Source organism: Eublepharis macularius, chromosome 16 (assembly GCF_028583425.1).
Source record: "Eublepharis macularius isolate TG4126 chromosome 16, MPM_Emac_v1.0, whole genome shotgun sequence".
Classification (NCBI taxonomy): domain Eukaryota; kingdom Metazoa; phylum Chordata; class Lepidosauria; order Squamata; family Eublepharidae; genus Eublepharis; species Eublepharis macularius.
In genome coordinates this window covers 21,720,446-21,744,300 of record NC_072805.1, presented here as the reverse complement: position 1 = coordinate 21,744,300, position 23,855 = coordinate 21,720,446, and the positions used below count along the sequence as shown (strand labels likewise).

General features: G+C 45.1%; 1 protein-coding gene across 1 annotated transcript in view; it reads left to right on the top strand.

Annotated features, from left to right (window-relative positions):
• NECAB2 (N-terminal EF-hand calcium binding protein 2) overlaps window positions 1–23,855 on the top strand; it is a 259,662-nt gene that overhangs the window by 203,920 nt on the left and 31,887 nt on the right. The window contains exons 6-8 of the mRNA XM_055000136.1: window positions 2,526–2,662; window positions 12,276–12,394; window positions 15,461–15,540. Coding sequence (XP_054856111.1) covers window positions 2,526–2,662; window positions 12,276–12,394; window positions 15,461–15,540 — 336 coding nt within the window. The remainder of the gene's footprint in view (window positions 1–2,525; window positions 2,663–12,275; window positions 12,395–15,460; window positions 15,541–23,855) is intronic.

The following is a 23,855-nucleotide window of genomic DNA, read 5'->3' as shown; positions in this document are numbered from 1 at the left end:
CTTTTCCAGTAGTGGCACCACACTTATGGAAAGCCCTTCCCCTCGCAGCTCACCTGGAGGCTATGTTGCTCTATTTTAGGTGAATAAAACAAACCAAGGAAGCGTCACGTTATGCACTAGCCACAAAACAAAGGGGCCCACCGTGACTTATTCATAAGTCAACGCATTAATGTCCATTACAAATGCTGTTAACACCAACGTCAAGGTAGTACCAAAGACAGAGTTTTTATATTAAAGTGACTAGGTGCAAGAAATAGTAATCATATAAATAAATCAGCTGTCGTCGCTAAAGTCTACTGTTTATTTAGTTAGACTTACTGGTATCATTTCTCCATCCGCTGCAACCAATTATGCGGGGCAGGGAATGGCATGGGTAAGTTTGAGAAAATGTTAGAGGGAATTAGGGAATGTGCAGCTAGCACTTATTCCGTAGCTCCCAGTGTTGTGTTAATTGCTTTTGTTTTTGTTTGTTGCTTTAATTCTTACAAGTTCGTTCCTGATTTGGACTAAGTGTATGGTAGGGAAGAGAATGAAAACAAGATGGGGTTTGGCTAGTGATATGGCCCACTAACCCATTAGGTTGTGTGTGCAGTAGAGTGAAATAATTTGCATGCTCGCTTACATCATCTGGAGCTAACAAAATGGGAATGAGAGAAGATGGGACTGTTTTTTTAAAAATCCTGTAAACTGTGTTTGATTATGTAAAGATGATGAGCAAGGTTTCCTCAGAACTCAGCTTGGCTTCATTGAGCAATCTGGGAGAATAATGGATCATTTTTTAAAGCATGCATCAAAAATCCAGAGACTTGCTGCATTCCCAATGTTGTCACCTATGTGCTATGTCCGACTGCGTTCCAGCTAAATGACTCACACCAGACACCTATTTGGGTTAGAAATGGCCACAACTTTATTGATTACAGCTGGATGGAGCATTGGCCCGGCATCTGGGCACTGATCCCCGTTGGCATCGGAGGCCAGGCTGCCAACCAATGCATCTCCCGCCAGCCTCCTGCTGGCACTCCTCAGCACACGTTGTTCCGTCGCCGGCCCTGCCAGGCGACCCTTGCTTCCAGATCCATCGGGGTGAGCTGTCCCGAATGCGCACTCACCCTGTTGGGATCTGGCCCAATGCCTCAAAACTGCCAAACCCATAAAGTTGTGACAGTGCCCCCCATGTTCATAATCAGCCGAGGGTGGGAGGGTAACTTGCTGCTCCTGGGGATCTGGCTGAATGGCGCTGACCACGCGGCTGACCAGGCGGAGGATGGACACTCCTCCTCTTCAAGGCTGGCCCCGCCTCCACTGCATCTTGCACCCGGTGCCAACCCAGCCTGCCGGTGAGTCGTCAAGCTTCCCTATATCATCAAGAGAACAATGGATATGTAACATACTCCGCCATTACCCCCCACCCCGGCTCTTTACTGATGAGTTCCTGCACCTTTCCCTTCTCTGGCAGCAGCAGGGACCAGGACGTCTCTTTGTGGGGGATCCATTTCCTCTTTCCTGCCCGGAGCAATGATTCCTGGGACATGTGCTCCCTGGTGTCCTTATTCAGTGCTCTGATCCTCTGGAAAATTGCTCCGAAGCACAATTTATATTCTGAACCAACAAATAACTTCTCTTGGAAAAGGAACTCTATTTTATAAGGTAACAAACAAAGTATTACGAGCAGGAGAAATTAGTATGCAGAACCAGGTAAATATGAACTTTGGTGACATTATCAGTGTAAATGTGGAACACCAAACACTGAATAGAGAATGATTGCTTAGTATGAATAAGATGTTCAGCCAAATGAGACAGCTGGGATGAGCGAATATTCCTTATTTTTGTCTCTTTTATATTCATTTATATTTTTTTCAGAAGTCTCAGTTCTCTGTTTTTCACTGTTGGTTTAGTCTGTTTGCCAGTATTGCAATACAAATTGTTGCATAGTTTTTATACACACTGTACATGTACAGTGCAAATCATGTACATGCTGTTTCATTGACAACCAATTATGCTGAAAAATGAGTAGGTTAAACAGAAAAAAATGTGATGGGTTGATCTCAGAAGAAGTAGAAACAGGGCTTTAAAAAATCAAATCAGGGACGAGGAATTTGAAAGTATCTCGCTTACATTCTACAGATAGGGTTGCTTGCTCTGGCTTGGGAAATACCTGGAGATTTTAGGTGGGGACTGAGGAGCGGAACTGGATATAATGCTATAGAGTCCACCTTCCAAGGCAGCCATTTTCTCCAGGGAAACCAGTCTCTGTCACCTGGAGATCTCCAGGAGATCTCCAGCTACCACCTGGAGGCTGGGATCCCTAGTGATAAGGCCATATTTAAATCCTGAGCTATTGATTAAACTAAATGGTTGGTGATAAAGCCCACTCTTAGTACTGAAGATCCCTCAAACTATGTCTACAAAGTTCCAACAATAACGCTCAGTGCCTTAACTTCTAACTTTGCTGATTGCCAACTTGGAACTGTATTAAGAGACAGGGGTTTTTTGAAATGCCACTTCTCTCTTCCCTCTTCCCACAGGTGTACGAAAGAGGAACGAATGTGGACCAGTTTGTGACCCGTTTCCTTCTGAAGGAGACAGCCAATCAGATTCAGTCTTTGCTCAGCTCTGTGGAAAGCGCTGTGGATGCTATCGACGAGCAAACCAGTCAGATACGGTTGGTTACATTTATTTGGCCTGAGTCCATCCCACTGTATACATTTAATCTACTTGGCAACCTTTTACTGTTTTATGCAGCCTTTATTTCCTAGGGGACTTTAAACCGAGCAGTACTTGATGTGTCCATTATCTCTTAAACCAAACTGGATTATTGCTTCAAAGTAATATGTTACCTCAGTCAGGGAAAGAGAGGCCAGCTGTGTGCTGCCTGAGCATGTTTACGTATTATTGAGAGAAATATAACCTGTGTGGAAACCTGAACTGAGGATGTTTGTGAAAGAACATTCAGTCAGGGAAAGAGAGGCCAGCTGTGTGCTGCCTGAGTAGTTTAAGCATTTCTGTGAAAAATATTTAGTCAGGGAAAGAGAGGCTAGCTGTGTGCTGCCTCCCCCATTGTGGATACACATGCACTGCTAGGGAGACAGAGTACATTTGAACATAAGACCACACGGAAAATAAGTCACTTGAGCGTCCGCATGTAACTTTAAGCATGTCTGTGAGAAATATTGAGTCAGAGAAAGAGGCTAACTGTGTGTGAAGCCTTAGAAGAGATCTGTGTGAATGAGTTTAAATGAAGTAACTTTAAGAACCGAGAACTACTTTTATGAAACCGATACACTTCTTGAAAAAGTAAAAGTTTATTTTGTTTTTGTTATATCCCAGAGTAGCTGTCATTGATATATCCCATTCGTATCCTCAGGGCCACATAGAACCACAAAGGAGCCTGACGCTTAGGCACGTTACTAAAGGGAAAACTTAAATAAAGTATCTTGGAATATAGAGAAAGTAAGGGTCATAATAAGTCATAACAGGACTACTGTTCAACCACAGGGGCAACATGACAGCAGGATTTGGGTCCGGTGGCACCTGAGAGACCAACACGATTTTCAGGGTATAAGCTTTCCAGAGTCAAAGTTCCCTTCTTCAGATACCAAACAGGAGCAGCGATGGTAGAAGCCAGAGGTGGAGAATACAGAGTTTCTTTTCAGAGCTTGGTTGCCCAAAGAAGTTTCAGAGACTGGAGAAGATGGAAATTGGAGTAGGAGGAAGGACGTTGTCTTAAAGATCTGTAATTTCTATTTTCTTCCCCAATTTTTTTTGCAAAAATCTAGAAAAAGTGGAAACCAACTAAAAATATATCAGGAAGCACTGACTGAATCCAATGTGGTAAATAGGAGTTGAAATGTCACAAAACTCCACAGGCCATAACGATTCTTGACCAGAACCCAAAATGGTTGCCATGGAAATTGGGGGAAATCAGACGCTTGCATCAAGAGACCTTTCCCCCCCATTCTAAATCAAAGAAAGGAAGCAGCCAGTCACAAAGAAAGCAGCTTATTAGATCTTTCAATCCGTTTGAATAATGTAAGATAAGAGATTTCATCAAGATACTTCACGGCAGCCCTGTCTCTCGTGCTCTGTCTTCAGTTCTCTAACATGTAGTATAACTTTCCCCATGTCTATGCATAGTGGGGCCGCATGAAGCATAGTACAATGGCAGTAGGATGTAGGCAAAGTGGTGGTACTTTGTGTTACGGAAAAGTGGGATTTACTTGACATACCATTGCTGTTTTCAGCCATACCTGTGTTCTTATAACATGTAGTCTCTCTCGACACAAGACATCTTAGAGTCTCGCTGCACAAGATACGTGAAAATCATGTGTCGGGAGATGCAATGGTAGCCAGGAAGGGTAGTTTAAAAAGACAGAGCTGGCAGCAGGGCAAAGGTTTTGCTATACGCTGGAGCTGTGTGAAGGGGCTGTGAAATGCCAGATGGGGAAACATCAGCCCGCTATAACGTCTCCAGGTCCAAGCCCGGCTCTGGAAGGCAGCTCCAGCCCATTTCCATTCCTCGCTGCCCTCTGGTTGCCATCCCACACAGTTTTAGACTGATAGAGCCTTCAGGAAGATGAAGATGAAATTAACAAACCCTCTGAGGAGCGATCTCCGCTGGCTCAGTCTTTTTAAACGATACTTCCAGGCTAACATTGCATTTCCCTACACTTGATGAGCATGCGCCGACGCATCTCATGTAGAGAGACTCATGTATGGGGACCCTCACTTGTTCCCCCATTGTGGATACACATGCACTGCTAGGGAGACAGAGTACACTTGAACATAAGACCACACAGAAAATAAGTCACTTGAGCGTCTGCATGTAAGATTTCTTGTGTAGAGAGACTCTTCAGTTCTCCCTGCATCAAATGTGTCAGCAGTTATTCCTGTTGAATAGCTCTGGCTCAGATAAGTAAATATTTTAAAAGCCCTTAAAACTCCTCTCCGTGTTGGCTGCACATAGATTCTTGCCGGCAACCATCCCACTATTTCTCCTTTAAGCCAGATCCTAGGGAGAGACCTGGGAGCCGCACGCGTTGCGCTCAGAATGAATATGATGGCGTGGAGAAGTTTTAAAAAGAACTTGCTGTAGTTGGGGAGGGGGGGGGTCAAAAGCTTCGTGTGGAAGGCACTTTGCTGTAACAACTAAATTAAAACACAAGCACCTGTTATGGGTTTCGTGTGTGTTAAAAAAAAGGTAAAGGTAGTCCCTTGGGCAAACACCGAGTCATTATTGACCCATAGGGGATGTAGCATCACAACGTTTTTGTTACAGGGTGGTTTGCCATTGCCTTCCCCAGTCATCTACACTTTACCCCCAGGAAACTGGGTACTCATTTTACTGATCTCGGATGGATGGAAGGCTGAGAGCCAAGCTACAAGTGACAAATGACACTTGCCTGGCAAGTGAACAGACGCACGTGTTCCTCCCTGTTCACTTGCCATTCGCTTGTGCTCCACTTGATCAAGTGAACAGGGAGGAATACATGTGAGGGCCAAGCTACAAGTGACAAATGACACTTGAACGGCAAGTGTATTTCTCCCTGTTCACTTGCCCTCCACTCAATCCACTTGCCGTTCAAGTGTCATTCGTCATGTGTAGCTTGGCCCTGAGTCTGTTCACTTGCCAGGCAAGTGTTATTCGTCACTTGTAGCTTGGCTCTCAGTCAATCTTGAGCCGGCTGTTTGAACCCGGCTTCCACCAGGATCGAACTCAGGTCGTGAGCAGAGTTTGAGCTGTAGTAATGCAGCCCAAGCTCTGCGCCACAGGATAACACACTCTTGTGTATTACCAGTAGGAATATAGGTGTGAAACTGCCATTTTAGTCGCAGTTTAGTCTGAGCTCTGAACAGCAAAATGCTTTGTCTTCATTTTCCTTGCTGCTCCCTTTTTTCCCCTCATCAAAAAGCTGGCTTTACAGTAAGAAAGTTTCTTGAGTTTCTCCTTCCTTTCATTTCCCACTTAACTGCCAGTTGCTTTTGATTTTTTTTTCTCTTTTAGCAAAAGCTGCCATTGCCAGCAGCAAATGTATATTCATGGGACTTACTTAGCAGGGCAGGCCCGCACTCCCTGCATTGCGGGTGGAGACGAATCACTGGCCCTCCTGACTTTAAGCAGAGTCATAACTTAGGACCTTCAGTGCAGCAGTCTCGTTTTTGTAGCCAAGGCACAGTTGCCAAATCCATCGTTTGGAAAAAAATCCGTCCCCAAGCAACATCTAAGCAAGGAAACATCCCGCTGTCTTTGTTCAGAGTTAAAGGCTATACTTCAGGTTAAGACAGAGTTTGGAGTTCGTAGTTTCAGGTAGGCAGCCCATGTGGGTCAGCAGTAGAACAGCAGGATTTGAGTCCGGTGGCACCTTAGAGACCAACAAGATTTTCAGAGTGTGAGCTTTAGAGAGTCAGAGCTCCTGCTTTTTCTGAAAATCTCTTGTTAGTCTCTAAGAGCTAAGCTACAAGTGACGCCTTACACAGGTTGGAAACTTGTCAGCTTCCCTCAAGTTTTCCTGGGAAATGTAGGCATCCTGGTCTTGCAGCTGTAATGGAGAGCCAAGCTGTAAAACCAGGACGCCTACATTTCCCATCAAAACTTGAGGGAAGCTGACAAGGGTCCAACATGTGTAAGGCGTCACTTGTAGCTTGGCTCTAAGTTGCCACTGGAAGCAAATCCTTTGGAGTACATGATTCAGAGATGCGCCACGCATGAGACTCCCATTGGAAGACAATCCATGAGTGCATGGGACGTTTTTCTTTCCTGTAATAATAACATAATAACATTTGATTTATATACCACCCTTCAGGACAACTTAATGCCCTCTCAGAGCGGTTTACAATGTTATTATTATCCCCACAACAAAACACCCTGTGAGGTGGGTGGGGCTGAGAGAGCTTCAGAGAGCTGTGACTAGCCCAAGGTCACCCAGCTGGCTTCAAGTGGAGGAGGGGGGAATCAAACCCGGCTCTCCAGATTAGAGTCCCGCGCTCTTAACCACTACACCAAACTGGCTCTAATAGAAAAGCTTGGTGGTTCTGTTGGACTGTGACCAAAGTATTTTTAATTTTTAAAATTTTACTTAACTTATATACTGCCATTCTCCCCAAAGAGGCTTAGATCATATGCCTCTCCTCCATTTCTCCTCCTCACAACAACCCTGTGAGGTAGGTTAGGCTGAGAGTGACTAGCCCAAGGTCCCCCGGCCAGATTTCATGGCAGAGTGGAAAATTTAACCTGGGTCTCCCAGATCCTGCACCATCGCTCTAACCTCTACACCACACTGGCACCACACACATGGCCATAATGCAACCACTGGGTAGTGTGTGAGCTCTTTGGTATGCGCTGAACAGCTGTTGGATTGTGACCAAAATATATGGCCATATGCAATATATGGCCAATATATGGCCATAATGCAACCAACTGTGTAGTGTGTGAACTCTGCATGCCCTTGGTTTCTGAACTATACCCCAGCTGGGATTTTCAGGCTGATAAAATGTTTTAATTTGATGGGCTGCCTTCATGAAGCAAGGAGCCTTTCTAACACATTTGCCAGGCCCAGCAGATGGAACGTATGGGTTTTTATCAGAACCGGATAAAAAGGCTGTTGGTGTCAAGCTAAGGGCTGGTCCACATGATACAAAGTCCTTGGTGGGCAACACAACTAGGTATCACTCTGCACTAGGAGTTCTGGACCTCGCAGGTGTGCGGAGCCTGGTTTCTGATGGCTGCAGCATGCATGGAGAAGGGACATCAGTTACTTCCCCCATATCTTTTTCATGCACTGCAGTAGCTCTAGGGAAGTGCTATTTTCTCTTTTTGGAAACTTGAGCGTAATGATGGCTACGTGTAAGTTTCCAAATGGAGAACTAACAGTTCCCCAGCTCCAATTCAGTTGAATCCCTTTCTCTACATGCTCCGCAATTGGAATTTGGCCCTTTATACCTGGGAAGCACGCAACCCCTAGCACACTGTTGGTGCAAAGTCCTTGCGGCAACCACAAGGACTTTCTATTTTGTAAGTCAGTCATATGAGAGGAAGTGTCAATTTTGAACTGGATTATCTGGGGATGCAAATACTTGGCTCGGGTACACAGAGCTTGCTGCACTTTGAGATCTTCGCTAGTTTTGCTGAGGTAGCCCTGCCGACGCTAGCTAACTCAACAAATTGAGAAGGATTGATTGAGAGGGACAATGAATTGATTTTCACAAAAGCTTCATCAGTCAACTACGGCGCTGCTTCAGCTTCCATGCAGTTCTGTCTTTATTTCTTAAATTATGTTTATTTTGATTTTTTTCCCGTTTCTCTAAATCAATCCATCCTTATTTAAGAATATTCTTGAGCTTTGCCTGGGGGATCCGAAAGCAGATGCCAAAAAACAACATCATTCTACTGCAGGACTGAGATTAAGGTTTTACGGTAGATTTGACGAGCCTGTATATGAAATGATAAAAATCACACTTTGAGCATTCACTCTGACTTATATCCCTGGATCTTTATATAAATATATATCTAAATATACGTAAGTACCTTGTACTGAGTCATACCACTAGTTCATTTCGCTCATTATTGTCTGCTTTAACTAGTAGTGGCTCTCCAGGGTCTGAGATATTTCCTGACTAGGGTTGGGCACGAAACCGAAATATGAACCAAAATTCATCACAAACTGGGCCAGTTTGTGGTTTGTGAACTGGCGGTTCATCAGATACCATTTCTGACAAGCTGCCACAAACTTTTAGGCTGGTTCATTTGGTTCATTTTTTGGTTCATCACTGCAGACAGCCTGGTGCCGATCAATCAATTTCCTAGGCAATGGGGGGGAATGGGCTTTCTGCAGCCCCAGAAGTGACCTTCTGCTACACCGGAAGTGACGTTTTCATGAACCAAACAAACCAGTTCGCAAACTGGGGCAAGTTCGTAAAAGTTCGTGGTTTGTGGTTCATGAAACGTGACAAACCACGAACCGCATGGTGGTTTTTTTTCCTGATTCATGCTCATCTCTATTCCTGACCCTTGCTACATGAGATCCTGCAACTGGAAATTCCAAGGATCAAACCCAGGAGCTTTGGAATTCGAAGCTGATGCTCCGTCTCTGGGCCACAGCCTGCTAGGAGCTCCTTATAAATATAGGAAGCAGCCTTATATCAAGCCAAACCATTGGTCCATTGGTTTAGGATTGCCTGCTCAGACCGCAGTGTCTCCCCAGACTCTCATGGAAGGAGGAAACTTAACCATCACCTGTTACCTGAAATCCTTGTACAAGAGATGCCAGAGATTGGAGCTGGACCTTCGACATGGAAAGCACATCCTCTGACACTGGGCCACACCCCTCCCCTATGCTATGAGGTTGCAAATACAGAGTTTATATGCCACTGCGCAAAGAGGCCAGTCTATCTGGAGAGGAGTTGTGACTTGGTGGTAGAACGTATTTATGCAGAACACCACAAGTTCAGACCCCAACATTTCCAGTTAAAGAATCAGGGAACAGGATATGAGAAAACCTCTAGCTGAGGTTTCTGGAGAACTGTTGTCAATCAGAGTAGATCTGGGGTCCACAACCTTATAGTTTATGGGCATTTTGGAATTCAGACACAGGGTGGTGGGCTCAACTGCAAAATGACGGCTATAGGAGCCATAAAATGTGAGGAAATGAGGTTTTGCATAACTCTCATAGTTCAAGTGAGTCTGCAGTAGAACAGCAAGATTTGATTCCTGTAGCACCTTAAAGACCAACAAGATTTTCACTTTTGCGAATCAAAGCTTCCTTCTTCGCAACACCTTTCCCGCCTTTTAACTGGGCTATAAAGGCTCAGGGATCTCCATTCCGACTCATATTTGAGAAAGAGAGATTTGACTCTCAAAAGCTTATACTCTGAAAATCTTGTAGGCCTTTAAGGTGCTACCGGACTCTTGCCACATAACTCTACTCTTCACCATTTCAGGCAGGAGCTCTGTTTAGCAGGAGGCCTTTTAAATGGAACATATTGTTTAAGATCATTGGCAGTGCTGCCAAAGCAACAGTCTTTAAAATCTGCACAGCCAATCAGATCTCTAATAGGCAAAAACCCTATCTGGCGCTGCCTACTTTCCAAAAGCACTTGGTAGGTGCTAGGTAATAATAATAACAACATTCAATTTATATACCACCCTTCAGGACAACTTAATGCCCACTCAGAGTGGTTTACAAAGTGTGTTATTATTATCCTCACAGGAATCACCCTGTGAGGTGGGTGGGGCTGAGAGAGCGCAGAGAAGCTGTGACTGTCCCAAGGCCACCCAGTGGGCTTCAAGCGGAGGATCAAACTCATTTCTCCAGATTAGAGTCCTGCTGCTCTACCCACTACTCCAAACTGGGGCCCATGGATGGGGACCCCTGGAATAGGCAATACTGATTGTGGTCTGGCTTGCTATAAGGCAACTTCAGATGTATGAATGAACTTGCGCTCCTGTGTATGAAAGCCAACATACATTTGATAAACTTGCCAAGTGTACAAGAGCACACGGCAGATCCACAGGACATCAAACAACTATGAAGGAACAAGCCTTGGAGGAGGGCAGTTAGAACTGTGGCTCTCTCTTCCTTCTGGCCCGCAAATGAGAGGATCGATAATTGCTTTCTTGCGGCTTGCCTTTGATGAAGCCCTGAATATGACAGAAGCAAGTGATTATTTCTGCGATTGGGGCCAAACAGGTTTTCTTCCAGGATGCATGGGAGATGGTTAAGGAGGTGAGATCCTTCCCAAGACATTATTTTGTAGCGCTGCACAGTCCTGGCTGAACATCAGGAATAGCAACAGGGTCTAATTTGGTGACTGTCTGTGAAACCGTGCATCAGCCTCTCGGTATTTTTTTACCTCTTCTTTTTCTATTTTTCCCTCCTGTTCCTATTTTTGAGCTTATCTGACAGATACAATTTTCATCTCCCCTGCATAAATCTTCTGCAGATGTCAAGGATACTGACTTATCTTGGTGAGGAGAGTAGACAGGAAATTTTTCCCTTGGCAATTAACAGTACTGAATGTCGAGTTATCTGCCTGCTTGTAGACAGAATCGGAATGAACACACAGGCCGGAGGCACAGCCTAATCAAAGATTTGGGAGGCCTATTGGTTGGAGAGTATCCATCTTTTATCCGTATAATGGGTTGACATGGGTGGGTTTCAGTAACAGATTGGCTCAATCCATTTTACCTAGTTATCCAGGCGATGATTTGGTTTGATTTCAGCATTCAGTGCCAACTTCTTGTGTTTAACTTTGGATAGAACACAGCTCTGGTGGTGGCTTTGGTACAGTCTGGAAAGCTAAAGGTACAGGAAAGCAGAAAGGGGTTCCCAGAGCAACTCTACAGACCACCTCCAACCAATCAAACTGGGTGCAGGTGCATAGTCGCAAGGCACATAATGCATCAAACTTGCTGAAGCTAAGCAAGCTGATCAGTGCTGAAATAAGAGACCTGGGAATCCCAGAGTGTGTTGCATTGAGTTCCTTGATAGAAGGTGGGTTGCAAATGCAATTGTTAATCCACAAGACTTCCTGTAATTGAGTGACCTGCATTATATATTCTGCAAAAGAGCAATTATCTTTCCTGGGATTATCGCAGTCTAATCAAATGGGAAGTTACTCTTGGAATAGAGATGACTCAGTTATGTATAGACACTGGCGAGGGGACACTATTTTCCCCTTTTCATTAGAAGCAGACTGTGTATTTCTGTGATGCCTCTCTTTATCTGATCTGGAAGCTTCTGATTCCTCCTTTTTCTGTGCCCTTTATTCTCTCTCTTTTCCAGATTTCACAAGAAGCAAAACATTTTTTACAGAGCTCTCCTGGGCAAGTGTGCCAGTAGGCACACCCATACACCCACTCCTCTGCAGCCAGATTAGCTGGCCACTTGTAATAGGGAATTGCGTTATTTAGATGAGGTTTCTATTTTTTCTTCTGTGACTACAAGTGAATATAAATTGGCTTCAATAAAAATAAGTTTTATCCGTTGCAATATGCAGACTTGAAGAGTGTTTCACCAAATGTGATTCCATGCTTTCCTGACAACTCTGCATTAACTGACTAATATCTCTAATAGTTACTGAGCTGATATTCAAAATCTTAAGGGAGCTCTGTTCTTTCGCAGTCCCTGTGCAAGGATATTTTAACACTGTACTCTGGGACTGCTTGGCTAGGGGCTAACTTTCTTGTAAAGCAATTTTTTAAATCATATATCTCTTGGGAGCGTGGGAGCCTAAAAGATTAATTAATGTGTTCTTTCATGTTTTTCTTTCTCTAATTGCAGACACTTTCACAGTAAATCTGGCCACAGTGTCATGGACACCTGGTATGAAAACCCTGTGCCTAATTACTCCCCCAATAACAGAATCATAACCAAAGAGCGCAGAAAAAGTTTCCAGACTGGTAAGGTTTTTTAAAATCCTGGGAAATCATCTTTTGTTAAAATTGCTGATAGTTCTAACAATCCAAGATGATCAGCTGAGTAGCTCTCTCCAGTTTCTGGAATGGGATACCCACTGGAGTTTGGGAGTAGGGCTGCCAAGCCCCTGCTGAGGGTGGGGATCCTCTGCCCCCTGCCTCTGCTCACCTGACTGGTGGGGGGAAAGGCACCTGGAGGAGGCATACACACTTTCACATCATGCTGGAAAACAGGGCTTTTTTTCCTGGGAAAAGAGGTGGTGGAACTCAGTGGGTTGCCCTCGGAGAAAATGGTCACATGGCTGGTGGCCCCAACCCCTGATCTCCAGACAGAGGGGAGTTTAGAACTAAATTTAAACTCCCCTCTGTCTGGAGATCAGGGGGCGAGGCCACCAGCCATGTGACCATTTTCAAGAGGTTCTGGAACTCTGTTCCACTGTGTTCCAGCTGAAAAAAAGCCCTGCTGGAAAATGATGTCAAACTAAGTTTGAGGATGATTTTAGCTATAACTCCCCCCGCCCCCGAGCAACCTGTAGCCACTACATCATGCCAGAAAATGACATCATTTTTCAGCACAATAAGTGGGCATAGGAGGTAAGTACCATTGCCCCCCCCTCCTGTCCCCTGATTTGGCCCCTGGGGGACCCGGCAACCCTATTGGAGAGGTTGACACCCACTAGATAATGGGGAAAGGCAGAGACAGTGTGGGGAGCCAGGTTTGCTATTTGTATTTAGAGGGATGGGCAGAGAGTTTTGGAGCTGTGAATTGTTGGAATGTGAAACCATTTGAAGTGGAGGGAATCTCATACAGGACTAGAGGTTTTGGTTGTATAACTGTGTTTTCCCCCATGATGCTCTCTGGGTATCTTTGTAAATAAAGGAAATTTTACAAAGGGGATGTAACTCCCCAGTGCCATCTTACCCAAGGATATTAAACTCAGTAGTGCTGCTCATGAAATTTCTCCTTTGCGCATTTTTAGGAAGTGCTTGCTATATGTTTGCTTAGCAGTTATACAGAGAGGGGACAAAAGTCCTGTAACTGTATTCTGGCATGCAGACGTAAACCTTGTCCAAACGGACCCTTTGTCATTCTGCAATGGTGCAATATCCGTATGGCGATCCTATAACCCAGGGGAGAGGGCAGAAGGCCTGAGAGATGTATTTATTTTATGCTATTTATAGTCCACCTTTCTCACTGAGGCTCAAGGCGGATTACACAGGGGAAGTCAATAAGATTAACAGCTGAGACATTCGATAAACAACACATTAGGGTAGGGGTTGCAGAAATCTGATACAGAGAGGAAGCAATGATAAAACAAAATATATGTAGTTTAAAATGACATATTAAACAACCTAGAAACTACCCAGTAGGAGCATACATACAGCCATGCACCATATAAAATAGTATGGTCACTACAATGCTTTACTAAAGCATCTTTCTGAAGCATTTCCCTACAGCACAGCCCTCTTACCCGTGTAAGAAAGCCCTCTTGAATAATTCAGTTTTGCAGAGTTTGTGGAAGGCCAGGGGAATGGGAGTATTCTTCACCTCTTCAGGCTGGCCATTCCACAAGGTGAGGGCTGCGACAGAGAATGTGCCTGTATGGGCAGCTGTTGGCAGGGTGGTACCTTCAGAAGATCCTGTACAGATGAGCAAAGCTGCCATGGCGGAGCACAGGGAGAGAGGCAGTATTGGAGACATGAGGGACCAAGGCCATGAAGGGTTTTAGAAAAGAGTGTGGTAGGGTATGAACTTTTGTGAGTCATAGCTCACTTCTTCAGATACCTTGTTCGTCTTATAGGTGCTACTGGATTCTTGCTCTTTTCTACTGCCACAGACAGACAAACGTGGCTACCCATCTGGATCTATGAAGGGCTTTGCATGTGCTAGCCAAAACTGAGCCTGGTAACTGATGGTTAGCCAATGGAGTGACTGCAGAACGGGAATAATATGCATGCTCCTTCAAAGTTTGGCATGCCTCTAGGAAAGACATATTCTACTGTCCCCATTCTTTATACAGTGTGGTGTAGTTTAGAGGTTAGAGTGTCATACAAGGATCTGGGGGGAAATGTGGTGGTCTCACTTGATGCAACAGTATTCCTGTAATGTCATTTACATAAATGAGCCATAACATGCACAGTCCATATGGCCAACCACATGGCCTTCTGGATAAGCCATCGGACCGATCCCCAACAGAACTCATGCTTATTGGGTTGGAACCCACATCCAGGAAGCATCTAGCAGTTCAAATGCTCTCAAGCCATGACTGTGCTGGATGAGAAATCCTTTTCCCTATCTATCTATCTATCTATCTATCTATCTATCTATCTATCTATCTATCTATCTATCTATCTATCTATCTATCTAATTCGACTGGTATCCTGCTCATTCCGCAAATGGGCTCAGGGTGGCTAACAACAACAATCATAACACTAACTATAAATTTAAAAGCAGAAAACTATAAAAGCAAATCATGAATCACAGTAATTCAATCTCAATTTCAGGCGTTGTCAACAGATTCCATAGGCCACTATCAAAAGTATAAAAACACTATCAAAAAGTATAAAACACTATCAAAAGTATTAAAAAGTATAAAAGAGCCAGTTTGGTGTAGTGGTTAAGAGCATGGGACTCTAATCTGGAGAGCCAGGTTTGATTCCCCACTCCTCCACTTGAAGCCAGCTGGGTGACCTTGGGCTAGTCACGACTCTCTGGAGCTCTCTCAGCCCCAAGCCACCTCACAGGGTGTTTTGTTGTGGGGATAATAGTAGCATACTTTGTAAACCGCTCTGAGTGGGCATTAAGTTGTCCTGAAAGACGGTATATAAATCGAATGTTATTATATTATTATTATTATTCCATAGGCCATTATCTAAAGTATAAAAAGCTAAAAATTCAACACAAATGAATTCACATCTGTGATTTCACTCAGGACAGGGTAAGTTCACAAAATTAGATTGTCAACATCACAGAGATATGCATGGGTGAAAGAGAATTCCAGGTGTGCACCCCCATTTAATTCTTGCCCCACAATTCTTTTCTTTCTGTAGCATCTTCAGACACCAAGGAGGAGGGTTTAGAAGCTCAAATAAACCGGTTAGCAGAGTTGATTGGAAGACTGGAAAACAAGGTAGGAGGTTCTTTTTTAAAAAGTGTTATATTTTAATAAAATCTTCATTTCAAATTTAATTTACATTGATGGTACATCTAGCTTTAGTCTCACCTATGCTGGATCAGCATTCCTGACATACAAATCATGCACAGACTCTAGCAGTCCTGCTGATGTTTGCTGTGAGCCTACATGCAGAGAAGCTAAAATCCAAAGATTTTAAATTTCTGTTTGTTCTCATAGGAAATCCTAAAAGAAAAGTTGGTTTACTTGGTTGTTGGCCAACATTCTAGGGGTGCCTCCAGGTGGGACCGGGAGATCTCCCGGAATTACAACTGATCTCCAGATAGGGTTGCCAGCTCCAAGTTGGGAAATTCCTGGAGATCTAGGGGGGTGAAACCTGGAGAAAGAGGGGTTTGGGGAGGGAAAGGACCTTGGCATGGCATAATTCCATAGATTCCACCCCCCAAAGTAGCCATTTTCTCCAGGTGAACTGATCTCTGTGGCCTGGAGACCAGTTGTAATTCCAGGGGATCTCCAGCTACTACCTGGAGGCTGGTAACCCTATCTCCAGACAACAGAGATCTGTTGGCCTGGAGAAAATGGCTGCTATGAAGGATGGGCCCTATGTCATTACACACAGCTGAGATTCCTCCACTCTCTGCTCCCAGGAATTTCCTAACCGAGGAGCTCCAGGAATTTCCCAACCTAGAGCTGGCAACCCTATAACATTCTTGTACATGGGGGGCAGGGGGTGGGGATGACTCAATGTGCTCCCTTCATTAGGTGTGTAAACAAATCAATGTCTGATATTTGCTCTAGAGAGCTTGTTGCTTCCCAGTCCTGTTCCCTTCCCACGCATCTCCTTCCTAGACTGTTTGAATGGCTAACCCAGCCCAACGTCCAAAATTGGAACTGCCCCTTGGCCTGAGGCAGTTTTCCTACAGGAATGCCCCTTTCTATACTGTCCAGCGAGGCTATCCTTCTGCCCGCTCCCCCCACCAGCAGCAGACACCATCTTCAGGCCCTGCAGTGCGGCCTCTGGCAGTACCTCAGCTACAGGAGCCTCTGTGGGTCCCTCACCCTTAGGCCAGCAGTAGCCAATGCCCAGGTACAACCCAAGGGAACAACCTGCAGCCACTCAGCAGACTCACCTGTCTCCTGCAGTCGCCCAGACGGCTCCACCTCAGCCAGGCTCACAGGAGGCTGCCAGCAGCGCAGGCCCCAAGCTGCCAGGGGAGCCACTGGGGAGGATCCAGAAGCAGCAGGGGTGAGCCAGGCAGAGAGCAGACCAAATGCCCTGCCCTAGGCTAGGATGGAGTGGGTGGGGCCAGGGAACTGCAGAGTCTACCTAGCCCTCCTATCAGATAGGCTGGGAGCAGGGCCAGTCAGGGAGACTGAGTGGCAATTGGGGGCAGAGCCAGGGAGGTGGGGCAAAAGGAGCCCTTTAAATTCAGGTTCCTGTGAAGGCCAAAGAAGAGATAAAGCAGCTGGATTGTGCTGGTGCTTCCAGGGCAGGAGAAGGGACACGATGGTGCAACCCCCTTCCCTGCCCATCTGAGGCCAGAGGATATCCACCTGGGAAGCTGACAGGCTGTCAGGTGGGAGCACCAGTGAGGGAGGAGCTTCACATATACCAACATAGCCATAACCCTCATCCTTCTTAAAGGATTAGGTCATCAAATGGAAACCTGTGAGACTTCTGTAGGTCCTCAGGTCACCTGACTATGTTACATGATACTAAGATTAGGACAGCTACCCATGTGACCAGGGCTTTTTTTCAGATGGAATGTGGTGGAGTGGAGTTCCGGCACCTCTAGAAAATGGTCACATGGCTGGTGGCCCCGCCCCCTGATCTTCAGACAGAGGGAAGTTGAGATTGCCCCCCGCACCACTTGGTGTGGAGGGCAATCTCAACTCCCCTCTGTCTGGAGATCAGGGGGTGGGGCCACTGGCCATGTGACCATTTTCGCCAAGAGTGATTTAAATTTTTAAAAACTTCCCCCTTGTTCCAGCTGACTCAAAGTGGCATCATTGTGCAGTCCTGGGAGCATGCGCACATTTTGCGCATGTGGTACCAGGGGCACTACCTTCTGACAAGAGTTGCCTCTTGTGCTGGCAACCCACTGAGTTCCACCACCTCTTTTCCCAGAAAAAAAGCCCTGCATGTGACACAGCGTAGAATTGGATCAGGGTATATTTGAGCCAGTTTGGTGTAGTGGTTAAGAGCGGTGGGAGTCTAATCTGGAGAGCCAGGTTTGATTCCCCACTCCTCTGCTTGAAGCCAGTTGGGCGACCTTGGGTCAGTCACAGCTTCCAGGAGCTCTCTCAGCTTCACTCACCTCACAGAGTGATTGTTATGGGGATAATAATGACATAACTTTGCATGCTGATCTGAGTGGGTGTTAAGTTGTCTGTAAGGGCACTATATAATTCGAATGCTGTTGTTATTTGTAGATATTGTTATGCAAAAAGGGGGAAGGAAGACAAGATTAGGGTTAGGTTAGTCCCTGCTTATACATTGCTTTGTGGTTTTGCCCCCCACCCCGATAGCACGAATAGCAATTAGCATGGCTTCTGCCCTTCCAAACTGACACAGTGTTGCTTTAGAGGCAGGCTGCAGTCCTAAGTGGCTTGGTGCCACAGTACCTGAAGGACCGTCTCTTCCTGTGCTATCCAGCCTGCCAATTAAAATCTGCCTCCCAAGCCCTGCTGCCTGTACCTTCAGAGGTGAGGTGGGTGGAGACCTGAGAAAAGGTATTTTCTGGGCTATCACACACCTTTGGAATGTCTCCCTCTTGGAATGCATTTCTCTTCCGTGCTGTCTTTTAGGTGCCAGGTCAAAACTATCCTTTGACCTAGGCTTTCGACTCAGGCTTTTAACCTTCAGTCTTTCTAGTTGTTTTATGGTCTGCTTCTATCTGAGGTCTGTTTTATGGATTATTTTGTGCTGTTTTTAACTTTCTTGGGCTTGTTTGTTTTTATATTCATAATTTATTCTTGTAACTGTAAACTGCACTGCTTCAAGCAGGACTTGGGAAAGGCAGCCTAAAAGTCTCCTAAATAAATTGATATTTCTTGGGAGTAAGCCCCAGGAGACAAAAGGGAACTTACTTCTGAGTAGACCTGCTTTGGATTGCTTCCATAGTCCTGTATCGGTGCCTTTCCCACACATTGATAGAGTGACTGGTTTGAAGACAATTTTAATTCCCCATTAAAGTTCTTCTTGGATTTCTGAAGTGGTCGTTCGTGTAATCTTCCTTCATTAATTAATGCTCAGTTTTTAATTAATTTTGATAGGCTTAGCAGCTTGCTTTTTAAAAAAAACGAAATAAACCATTAGTGTGTGGCCTTCTCTAATGTCTGGATTTATACCAAGTCGTGAATATTTAACATAAAATGAGAAAATGTGGGTAGCATTCTGAAGAAGCACATATTGAATAGGATTAGGATATATGGCACAAAAAGGAAGGAAAGTGGGCGAGAGAAGGCATCTCTAGTAATAATGCAACAGCAGAAGCAGTGCCCTTGAATTCTTAAAAGCAAAAGGTGACGAGGAAGGCCACAGGTGACGCAGAACTGTGTACTGGAACCAAAAGCCATGAAAATAACATTATGCAAAGATGTGCCATTGGAGGCAGAAGACCGTGAAACGCACAAGGCTGCTGCGAAGGCCCAGCTTGACACACTGAATGAAAAAAGGAGAGTGCATTCCTGTGCCATTGATTTTTGTAAATGCGCCTACACAAAAGAATAAGCAGTGCAACATTTCAGCAGCCGTGTCTGTGCCCCTAGAACGGCATCAGGTTTTCACAAACGCGTGTTGCTATTGAATGTGGCTCGGCGCTTGTGGCTCGGTATTGTTACAGGCTAGTTTGGCTTTTACAGGACTGGATCTAGGCTGGCCCCTGATAACCCTGCAGAGGGCCTCCTCTATTAGAGTTGCCGACTCCAGGTTGGGATATTCCTGGAGATTTGGGGGTCAAGCCTGGAGAGGGCAGATTTTGGGGAGGGGAGGGATCTCAGTGCATAGATTCCACTCTCCAAAGCAGCTGTCTTCTCCCGGGGAACTGATCTCTGTTATCTGGAGATCTGTTGTGATTCCAAGAGATCTCCAGGCCCCACCTGGAGACCGGCAACCTTACCCTCCATATACACACCCTCTCATTTCCCCATAAACTCTGTCTCAGAGGAGGAACCGTATAACAAAAACTTTGCTGCCGGTTGACGCATCAGATTGGGAACCCACCACCCTGAAGAGCAAGAGAGCTATGGCTTAGGGGAGACATCTGACACGTGAAGAACACATGCTGGGAGATGCAATGTTAGCCATGAAAGGTAGTTTAAAAAGAGAGGCTTTGCTATACACTGGGGCTGTGTGAAGGGGCTGTGAAGTGCCAGAAGGGAAACTTCAGCCCATTATAACCTCTCCAGGTCCAAGCCCAGCTCTGGCAGGCAGCTCCAGCCCATTTCCATTCCTCGCTGCCCTCTGGTTGCGATCCTGCATAGTTTAGACTGGAGAGGTGAAATTGACAGAGCCCTCCTGGAGGCAAAGCTGAAATTAACAAACCAGTCTGAGGTGCGATCTCCTCCAGTTCTGACTTTTTAAACTTCGCTTCTCAGCTAACTTTGCGTTCCCCTACACTTGAACATGCACTGAGGCATCTCACATAGAGAGACTCTGTGTTTCAGCTTGGCATGCAGAAGGTCCCATGTTCTATCCCCAGTGTCTCCAGTTAAAAGGGGCAGGTGTTGCGAATGACCTTTCTTTGCCTGAGATCTTGGACCGCCGTTGCCAACCAGAGTAGACAATACCGGATCAGTGATCTGCCTTGGTGTTAAGGGTTTATCCCCTTGTGCTGAATTGTCTGATGTGCATGTGGTTTATTCCGGTATGCTGCCTAATACTGCAGAAATGCAAAGCTATGCACGTTCATTTGGGGAGTGAATTTGATTGGGTCATCATGGCTACAAGAACGCTGCAGAGTTTTTTATATTGTCGCCTCTCTGACATTCACCACTGAAGTTAGGGCAGACTGTTAGCACCCAGAGAGCTCTGCTGTTCCTTTCCCAATAAACCTGAGTCCATTGTACCTAACAGCCACGCTGGCGGCAACCAGCCAGCACCAAGGATAACTCAGTGAATGGATTAAAAACGTTTTCAAGATAATAATAATAATTAGATTTGTTAGTTTGTAGCCCTGATCACTCCTCTCCCCTTCTGAAGTCTCTGTAGAAAATCTCTGCTGGATTCCACCAATTCCTTTCCCTTTTAAGTGTACCCTAAGGGGATAGTGAAATTGTGATTTATTGCATGTACTAGAAATATGCTTTGCCTCAATGGTATTTTAAAATCCATAATTTAAATGAGCCATTTCAGCGTTCTCTCCTCCTAAAGATTGGATTTTCCTCTCTTAGGGCCAGTTTCACCGGTTATTGAAATAAGACTTTTATGGATATACCCGCAGTAATGATGGATAATAAACCTACCGAGCCTAGCCTAGATTTGCTGCTGCATAAAAACAGATCTTTTCTGTGCTGCAGATTCATGGTGACAGAGATATTCTTTTGGCACAGAAGTAAAATTCCTTTACACATGTAGCTCAGCTTATTCCTTTCCTCTTGGGGATCCCAGGAAGTAGACATTACAGGAAGGAACAAGGCTGCCTAAGTTGGGGTGCTCAAAACCATGAATGGTTCACTGTCAAGGTGTAGTAGACATTAAGGACAGATGGCTCGCTAGTAAGCAGCCACAGACCTTACTGCAAGCAACGAGCTTGAGTGCATGCTCCAGCTGCATGAGACTTCCTGAAAGTATGCAAGCCCAGTTCTTCCCGAGGAAAAAAAGTGAAGAATTTAAGGAATCGTGATCTCTTCTGGAGACAGAAGTTCCAGCAGAGCTGAGCTGCTTCTTGTCACATCGGAGCTCAGTAAGAGTGGCTGGGAAGCACCCTTCTGGTTCCAAGGACTCCAAATCAGATTATACTTAGATATGTCTGTCCTTGGGAGCTCCCTCCTTGTTCTTCTATAGAAACTGCTGCTGCTGCTTCTTCAATAGAAGATTGAGCCAAAAGTATGGCACTGGGTATTTTCCCCAGGCCAGTTTGGCTAAGGATCCTGACAGTGTTTTTCCATCTTCTGGGCATGGAGCAGGGGTCACTGGGGGTGTGGAGGGGGAGGTAGTTGTAAATGTCCTGCATTGTGGAGGAGGTTGGACTAGATGACCCTGGAGATCCCTTCCAACTCTCCTCCTCCTCCTCCTCCTCCTCCTCCTCCTCCTCTTTTTCTTCTTCTAGAAAACACAGATTACAAATCGTTCACTGATTTAACAACTACATATAATATAACAGCATATTATTGCGATACAGTCAGATCATCACAATATTAATGCTTTAATTGATTCCCAATGTAAAATGTTATGGGACGTCAGCCTATTTCCCAATTTCTAATCTCCATTAGAAATGAGAAACGCACAGGTTAGAAACACAGTAAGTTTTACCATGCTAATTGATTCCCACACTTTCATCAGCGAATCCTTTTTTTTTTTCCGGGAGCTGTATAAGATTTCAAGCAGGGTGCATTAACAATTCTAGCTGCAGTCTATATATTTAACATTATTTCCGGGTGCTAGTTTCACACCATCCCTACACAGTTTAATAGAAAGACTTCTGCTTTAAATGGCAAAACCACGCACAGCACCTCGGCAATAGCCTGATTCACGCTTTTCTAATGCTCCTGGGCCCTTTCACATAACTGCCATATGTATAGGAATTCTCCCTTCCGTTCCTACAAGAGCAATTCCAGCACTTTCCGGATAATGTTTGATAAACATTTGAAACTCTCTCAGTGCAATCCTAAGCAAAGTTACTCCAATCTAAGCTCATTGATTTCAGTGGGCTTAGACTGGAGTAACACTGCTTAGGATTGCTCTGTCTATGGGGAAAAGTACCATTGGTGAAGCAACTTAAAACTGTTCTCTCTTGTTTGTAGATTAACAGAAAACAGTATTCTCTTCTCATACACAGTGCCGTACCTTTGGCTCTGTCTTATATCCCAGAGCATTGTGCCCTTTCAACTTATGTCCATACTTTCCAGCTTTGACAGCACTGGTATTAATTTCTCAGTTGTTGAAGTTGCTCTCAGATGTTCCACCTTCAATTCATAATTGAATGAGCTAATTGGACCGTACAAGCCTGGAAGCCTTACGCTTGCCAACTTCTAGGTGGGGCTGAGGATCTCCCAGAATTACAACTGATCTCTAGACTACAGAGATCAGCTCCCTTGGAGAAAATGGCTGCATTGGAGGGTGGAATGTATGGCATTATACCCCACAATATGAAAAACCCAAAGCAGTGTTCTCTGCACCTTTCTTGTAGGCATGACCCAGAGTCCAGTCAGACTCAGGGCCAAACTACAAGCGACGCCTGACACAGGTTGGACACTTGTCAGCTTCCCTCAAGTTTTGATGGGAAATGTAGGCAGCTTGGCGGAATGTTGGACAAGTGACAGTTGAAAAGTCCATTGGACAGCAGTCGGAGAGCCAAGCTTCAAGATTAGGATGCCTACATTTCCCATCAAAACTTGAGGGAAGCTGACAAGTGTCCAACCTGTGCCTTTTGTCACTTGTAGCTTGGCCCTCAATCCCCAAAATAAGCATGCATCCCATTGCATTTGTGCAGTATAGGCAGCATACCAGAATAAACCACATGCACATCAAACAATTCAGCACAAGGTGATAAACCCTTAGCACCAAGGCAGAGCACTAGTCCGGTATTATCTACTCTGGTTGGCAACGGTGGTCCAAGATCTCAGGCAAAGAAAATTCTTTCTCAATATTTGCCTCTTTTAACTGGAGATACTGGGGATTGAATCTGGGACCTTCTACATGCAAAGCAGGAGCTATACCACTAAGCCCCAGACACTCCCCTAAGCCACAGCTCTCTTGCTCTTCATGGTGATGGGTTCTCAATCTGATGGTGATGGCTGATGGGTTCTCAACCAGCAGCAAACCTTTTTGCAATATGGCTCCCCCTTTGAGGCAGAGTTTGGAGGAAAAGAGAGGGGTGTGAAAATGAGAGGGTGTGTATATGGAGGAAAAGGTTGCTAGCCTCCAGGTGGGACCAGAGATCTTCTAGAATTATAACATCTCCAGACGACACAGATCCATTCCCCTGGAGAAAGTAGCTGCTTTGGAGAGTGGAATCTATGGCATTATTGTAGGAAGAGGAGGATTCAGCGCTGTCCCTTTCCTCAGGTTTCATTTTTTGAAAAAATTTTTATTGGGTTAGAGCATTATTATTTTTACATTACATTCAATTTTCCCCTAATTTTTCGTT